Source organism: Cryptomeria japonica, chromosome 11, assembly GCF_030272615.1.
Source record: "Cryptomeria japonica chromosome 11, Sugi_1.0, whole genome shotgun sequence".
NCBI lineage: Eukaryota > Viridiplantae > Streptophyta > Pinopsida > Cupressales > Cupressaceae > Cryptomeria > Cryptomeria japonica.
Genome location: NC_081415.1, coordinates 467,497,943 through 467,505,700, shown reverse-complemented (window position 1 = coordinate 467,505,700; position 7,758 = coordinate 467,497,943). Strand labels below are relative to the sequence as shown.

Sequence of the window (7,758 nt, the reverse complement as noted above, 5' to 3'; positions counted from 1 at the left end):
TTTAATGAATAAAATGAAAAAAGTGCTTTCAATAAATGTTTAAAGTCAACTGTACCAAAACGTAATGGTTTCAACAACTATCAATGTTTTGTTTTAAAGACCATCAATATTTTATTTTCAATGTTTTGCTTTAACTATTTATGAGGATAAGAAAAACATGAAGAAAAGAGGTTAATTTTATATAAAATTATATCATTTATTAACACATGAATATATTAAATCATTTTCAAATTAGATTTAAAATCAAAATCAAACAAATTATACTTCTTTATTTTGAAAAATACTTGCAACCAAAGGGTTGTACCTCAATTGGTTGAGCATAGTTGGTGAGGGTGATGATATGTTTCTTGATTATACCATCCACAAAAGAGTCAATATTAAATGAAAATCTTTTATGAATATAAAAAGCTTACTATTATATATACTAATTCAATAATTCAACAATTCTATTTTGAGAAGTAGTTCATTCCTTTAAATATTATTAACAACCAAAGAGTTGTAGTTCAATCAATCGAACATAATTGGTGTAGGTGATGGTGTTTCTTAACTATACCATCCACAAAATCCTTAAAATTAAATAGAAAATCTTTTATGAATATAGAAAGCTTACTATTATATATATATAAAATCTATAATTCAACAATTCTATTTTAAAAAGTACTCCCTTAATTTAACAATTATTAAAATCAAATGATTGTACTTCAATCAATTGAGTATAATTGGTGAGGGTGATGGTATGTTTCTTGATCATACAATCCACAAAAGCCTCAAAATTAAATGGAAATCTTTAATGAATACATAAAACTATATAGATATAGATATACATATACATATAATTCAACAATTCTATTTTTAAAAGTACTTCCTTACTTCAAAAGTTACTAACAAACAAAGGGGTTGTTCAATCAGTTGAGCATAATTGGTGAGGGTGATGATATGCTTCTTGATTATACCATCCATAAAAAGACTCAAAATTAAATGAAAATCTTTTTTGAATATAAAAAAACTTACAATTATATATACTAATTCAATAATTCAGCAATTCTATTTTGAAAAGTACTTCCTTAACTAAATAAAAATTACTAACAACCAAAGGGTTGTAGTTCAATCAATCGAACACAATTGGTGAAGGTGATGGTATGTTTCTTGATTATATCATCCACCAAGATTCAAACCATTAGGTATGATATAAGGGATGAGGTCAGGATTGTACCTCTCAATTCTTGATTGTTAATCTAAGAATTATTAATATGAACTCATGCTCCCATAACGATCAACAAAATGAACTTGGAGTTGATACAATATATAATATGAGAGAGAAGTTATAAACTCATGCTCCTGTAATGAACAACAAAATGAACTTGTAGATGACATAATTTATAGTAGGAGAGAAGCTACCTATCAACTCTTGGTTAGGATATATCAAACAACAAAATGAACATGTAGATGATAATAAAATGTAATAGGAGAGAAGCTACCTGCCAATTCTTATTTGTATAAATTGCTCTTTGATGAGGTTCATGAACTGTCCAATTACTGGATGAGGTCCAGATCACACACCTCGATCATTGACTTTGACATATGATATAAGGGATGAGGTTAGGATCAGAGCCCTTGGTCCTTGACTCTAAGGTATGATATCAGATATGAGTTTGAGATCACACCCCTCAATCTTTGATTGCGAGGTAGGATATAATGGATATAAGATGTTTAGAGGTATTAATATAGATATCAAACAACAAAAGAACTTGTAGATGATATAAAATAATAGGAGAGAAGTTACGTATCAATTCTTATTTGTATAAACTGAATTCTTATTTGTATAAACTGATCTTGATGAGGTTCGTGAACCGTTCATTTATTGGATAAGGCCAGGATCGCACCCCTCGATCATTGACTTCGAGGTATGATATATAAGATGAGGTAAGGATCAGAACCCTTGGTCCTTGAGTCTAAGGTATGATAAAAAGGATGCCTTCAAGATTGCACTCCTCAATCCTTGACTCTCAGTATTATATAAGGAACGAGGTCAAGATTGTACCCCTCAATCCTTGAAGGATGAAGAATCTTTGACTCCTAATTGAAAAGGAATTAATATGAACTTGTACTCTCACGTCGAACAATAAAATCAAATTATATTATATGATATAAAATATGATTATCGCCTCTTGTTTGTTGATAAATTGATCTTGATGAGGCTCGTGAAGCGTTGAATTATTCGACTGACGTGAGTGTACTGTTATTAAAGCCTTGTAAGGAAATTAAAAGCGAAGTGTTGAAATGTAAAAAGGTGCTGTCACGTTGGGAGATCTCTCTCTCTCATGCATGGAATTTAAAAATGCATTCGACTGGTTATTTCCGTTTGACGAGGAGGGCGGCTGTGGGTTATGGATGGAATTAAGTTCAACAACTGTACATCTACCTCATTTATATGACCAACGTTTTCTTTAATGAGATTGCCCGAGCCTCGCCTGAAAGTTGTTGGCCTGCTTTGATGAGTCCAACAAGCAAACAAGATGAAATTTTTTCATTTAAAACCTTTTGTCCGGATAACGTTCACGCCAAGTAGATCACAGCGGATCAGCAACCTCATTATACATTTAACACTCCCCACCTCATAAACGCCCTCTTCACACCGCCGACACACCACAGTTTCTGCCCAGCCAGCCATCCAGATTTAGTAGTTTCTTGTCCAAGTCACAAATTTCGCCACGACCCGGATTATAGTTAGAGTTAGTGTAACTCAGTAGTTAAGATCCCAGCTACCCACCTCTATATAAACACCCCCTCCATTACCCGTTCTCAAGAAACTGATCCTACCAGGTTTGCAGAACAGACACAGAGCAGAACAGAGCATAACAGACATTTGGAGCTTTGGAGTCTTGGGGTTCTGTAATGGAGGGAAGCAAAGAGAGAATTGAAATGGGTGATGGGAAACAGGAACGGCTGACTGCAGAAGTTGCCATTAAAGGATCCAAGGAGTCTGTCAAGGCGGGCAGAAGTGGAGCTGGAATCATCCCAATACAGATAAAGATCACCCAGAGGCTCCCGGACTTCTTACAATCTGTGAAACTCAAGTATGTCAAATTGGGTTATCAGCAACTCGTGAAGCACGCCATGTATGTGCTCTCTACGCCTCTCCTGCTCCTGGCCGCAGCAGAGATGGGAAGATTGGGCGTTGAGGACATCTGGCGGCTGTGGGAACAGCTCCAGTACAATTTCCTGAGCGTCACGGTCTGTTCTGCCGTGTTCGTCTTTGTGGTCACCGTCTACTTCATGACCCGACCCAGGGCAGTTTACCTCCGGGACTTCGCCTGCTACAAGCCGGACGATGAACGAAAGTGCACTATGCAGCGGTTTTTCGACTGCACAGAGCACGCCAATGCGTTCACCGAGAGCACGATCGAGTTCCAGAAGCGGGTTTCCGAGCGGTCTGGATTGGGCGATGAGACTTACCTCCCGGTCGGAGTTCTGTCCCAACCGCCGAATCTCTGCATGGCGGAGGCCCGATTGGAGGCAGAGGCGGTTATGTTTGGGGCTCTAGATGAGTTGTTCCAGAAAACGGGCGTGAAGCCCAAGGATGTCGACATACTCATTGTGAATTGCAGTCTGTTCAATCCCACCCCTTCTCTGTCCGCCATGATTGTGAATCACTACAAAATGAAGGGCAACATCAAGAGCTTCAATTTGGGCGGAATGGGTTGCAGTGCCGGGATGATTTCAATTGCTCTCGCCAAGGATCTTCTCCAGGCGAATCCAAATTCCCTGGCGGTCGTTGTTTCAATGGAGAACATTACTCTGAATTGGTACTTCGGCAATGACAAATCCATGCTGCTCTGTAACTGCATCTTCCGCATGGGGGGAGCCGCCATTCTTCTGAGTAACAGACGGAGGGACCGCCGTCATGCCAAGTATGAGCTCGTTCATACGGTCCGAACCCACAAGGGTGCCGACGACAAGAGCTATAATTGTGTCTTCCAGCGTGAGGACGACACGGGTAGCATCGGCGTTTCTCTGGCCAGAGAACTAATGGCCGTCGCAGGGGACGCGCTTAAAACCAATATAACGACTCTGGGTCCCCTGGTTTTGCCCCTTTCTGAGCAGCTCCTTTTTCTGGGGACTCTGATTGCCCGGAAGGTTTTCCAGATGAAGAAAGTCAAGCCTTATATTCCGGACTTCAAGCTGGCTTTCGAGCATTTCTGTATTCATGCCGGTGGGCGGGCTGTTCTGGATGAGTTGCAGAAGAACTTGGAGCTTTCTAACTGGCATATGGAGCCTTCGAGGATGACTCTCCACCGGTGGGGTAACACTTCCAGTAGTTCTCTCTGGTATGAGCTTGCTTATACTGAGGCAAAGGGCCGAGTGCGCAAAGGGGATCGGCTCTGGCAGATCGCTTTCGGGTCTGGTTTCAAATGCAACAGTGCTGTTTGGAAGGCACTTCGACCTGTACCAGCTAAGTCGATGGAAAATCCCTGGTTCGACTGTATTGACAGGTACCCGGTTAAGGTCCCCATGTACTCATGATGTGAAGAATCCCTTTCTTCTCGCTCCTTCTTAATAACCATTACTGCGCTCTGTGCTTTGTGCTCTGCGCTCTGTTATCTGCTTTCACTTTTATTTCCTTTTCTGGTGTTTTGGACTGTTTGGTCCCATCAATGCCATAATATAAACTTCTATTTCGCTTCTTAAATTGTTTGTTTGGTCTCATCAACTTCATTAAAGTCTTCTATTTCGCATTTCAGACTGTTCGATTTCATTTGGCCTCATCTACGGCACTATATGTTTTTAAGACTGTTTGTTTGGTCTCTCCTCGATATCATTAAAATCTTCTATTTTGCTTTTCCCATAAATATTTGCTACCGATTGTCTTAATCTTTTTATCCAAATTTTTAACTTTCCATTCAATTCAAACTCTTTGATCTAGTGAACGCCATTAAAACCTTTCATTTAGCTGTCCTTTTTTTTGTTACCTACGTTGACTTTTTAAATCACCGACACGCGTATGTTAAAATGTGTTCAACTCTTAAGGCACATTGGAGTTGTGTACGGAATTGTAGATGACGCCGTACAATTGCTTTTATTTATTTATTTATTTTTCTTAAACTACTGCTGGCAAGCGAGGAATAAGTCGAACAGCCAGTAAATATATAAGTTGTTCAAGGTTGTTCAATAAATATATGGCCATTCTGGTCAAAAAGTATTTGTATATATATTAAACTTCTTCAGTTTAGCAATTGAATAAAATATAATTGTTGAATAATATATATAAATTATTCTTTACGGTTCGAATGTATATAATTGTTAAATAATATATATAAAAATATTTCTTGTACGTACAATAAATATATAGACACGACATCTATATTTTGGTCAAAAAAGTTTATATATATGAATTTATTTTTATTTTAATTCTTTTTATTTAATTGTTAAATAATTTATATATGTTATTCTTGGTGATTCAATAAATGTATCTATAAAATTTTGATATTTTGATCAATATATATTAACAAGGAACCTTTTTTAATTTTTTTTTTTAATTTAGTTGTTAAATAATATATGCGTAGTTGTTTGTGGTAGTACAATAAATATATTCATAAAAATTCTATATTCTAACAAAAAAATATATATATATAGATGAAACTTTTTCATTTTAGTTTATTATAATTAAATTGTTAATTAATATAAGTTGTTTTTGGTTGTTCAACAATGCATAGACAATTTATCTATATTTTGGTTATGAAACTTCTTCATTTTAACTCTTTTTTATTTGATTATTAAATAATATATGTATAAGGTATTCTTGGTAGTTCAATAAATGCATATACAAGATATCTATATTCTTCATTTTAGCTTTATGTTATTTAATTGTTAAATGATATATGTATAAGTTATTCTTGATGGTTCTATAAACATATCTACAAGATTTCTATATATGAAGCTTTTGCATTTCAGTCTTTTTCTAATTTAATTGTTAAATTTTATAATTCCAAGCAAAAAAGTTTGGGGGTTCAATTAGTTGATATAAAGGTATTATTTATAATTGGTTGGTATAAATATTTATAGTTTTATAAGTTATGTAATTATATTTTGTTCTTTCTAAAAGGTGTGTGTGTGTGTGTGTGTGAGAAATTATGTTATCATTTTTTTAGAAATGAAGTACAATTTCATATTTAATTTCAAGGGATTTATAAGGGGAGGGAGGAGCGAGAGCTCACCTTGTCTTGAGCAATGAGAACCACACCCAAGTGCAAGCTCCAAGTCGTTAGGTTGTATTGATCCCCCCTTGATTAAAAACAAATGAAATAATATTCAATTTGTAAGTTAAAGTGGTTGATAGTAGTTTTCTTTCTTTTTGTAAGAATTAAGCTTTGACTATTGAATTGTTTGATGATTAAGAATAGTCAGTAATTACTTACCTAGATTAATGACTATTTTAGAGAAGAATCATTCTATATTTAATTAAAATGATTATATATGTTTTCTTAGTAGAGATTTAGATATATATGTTATAAGTTTTTAAAAAATGAAGTTACAAATTTATTTAATTTGTTTGTAAAAGTTGTCAATAGTAGTTTTGTTTATACTGGTAAGAATTAACCTTTGACTATTGAATTGTTTGGTGTTTAAGAATAGTCAACAATTACTTGCCTAGAATCAATAACTATTTTAGAGAAGAATCATTATATACTTAATCAAAATGTTTGTGTATTAGAATTTTGAATAAATATATCAGTTTTTAATAAAATTAAGTAACAAATTTATATTTAATTTGCATGTTAAAGTGGTTAGTAGTAGTTTTGTTTTTATTGGTAAGAATTAACCTTTGACTATTGAGTTGCTTGATGTTTAAAAATAGTCAATTAATTATTTACCTACACACTCAAACTTTATAATAAGTTGTTTAATATCTATAAATTTTTCAAAAATATTATTATGAACCTCTATAAGGATAGAGTTAAATTTTCCATCATAATTTACAACATGAGATGATAGCCTTCAATAATATATGAATATCAATGTGCATGAGTTATAGAATGCTATTGTAAGCATCCTCTTGACATCGTTACCTTTTCACATTTTCGTTAATTATATAAGTTATGACCATAATTTATTTAATTATTTATCCTTTTTTCATAAATGTTTAATTTGTATTCTTAGCTCCTAATACAACTTTCCTAAGGTCTAAAAACCTAATCCTTCCCACTTCACATGATTTAATAAATACTAATTTATGAAACCTTTCCTTTTTCTACCTACCACAAAATTATAAAATTTCTTTTATTCTCCACCACCCCTCTCATAATCATTTTCCAAAATCTAAAAGAAACTATAAAAAATACCTTTCTCACCTATACCCTCCTTCTCACAACTCCCTAACAAACTTGATCTTCATTGTTGATCTCTCAAATAGCCCTCACTGTTGATCCCTCCACCTAGAAGTCTATAAATTTAGCCTTCTCTAAACCATTTTCGTATGCAATCTTGATTTTATATTATTACACCATCATAATGAGTAACCACATACTAGCATTGTACCAACCTTTGTGGTAAAACATGAACCATTGGATAAAATATCTTTTGTTTTATTTTATTAATTTTCGTTTCTAGCTCAACCTTGAGGTGGTTGATTTCATTCCTCACCATTCACATTCTTGACACACCAAACGGGTTCCATGTTTTTTAATATTTTGGTAGTTCATTTTGTTTTGAGCACCCTTGCTCAAAACATATTCACTAATACTCTAAAGCGGTATCTCC

At 34.2% G+C, this 7,758-nt stretch overlaps 1 protein-coding gene across 1 annotated transcript; it reads left to right on the top strand.

The window, feature by feature from the left end:
* Positions 1 to 2,500: 2,500 nt before the first annotated feature.
* Positions 2,501 to 4,741, top strand: LOC131068457 (3-ketoacyl-CoA synthase 11). Its single transcript, XM_058003643.2, has one exon. It carries the CDS (start codon positions 2,896 to 2,898, stop codon positions 4,522 to 4,524), a length of 1,629 nt encoding a protein of 542 aa, XP_057859626.2. The 5' UTR covers positions 2,501 to 2,895; the 3' UTR covers positions 4,525 to 4,741.
* The last annotated feature ends 3,017 nt before the right edge of the window (positions 4,742 to 7,758 follow it).

Excerpts from the sequence above, each read along its gene's own strand:
- LOC131068457 (XM_058003643.2), top strand. The coding sequence starts at position 2,896 with ATGGAGGGAAGCAAAGAGAGAATTGAAATGGGTGATGGGAAACAGGAA.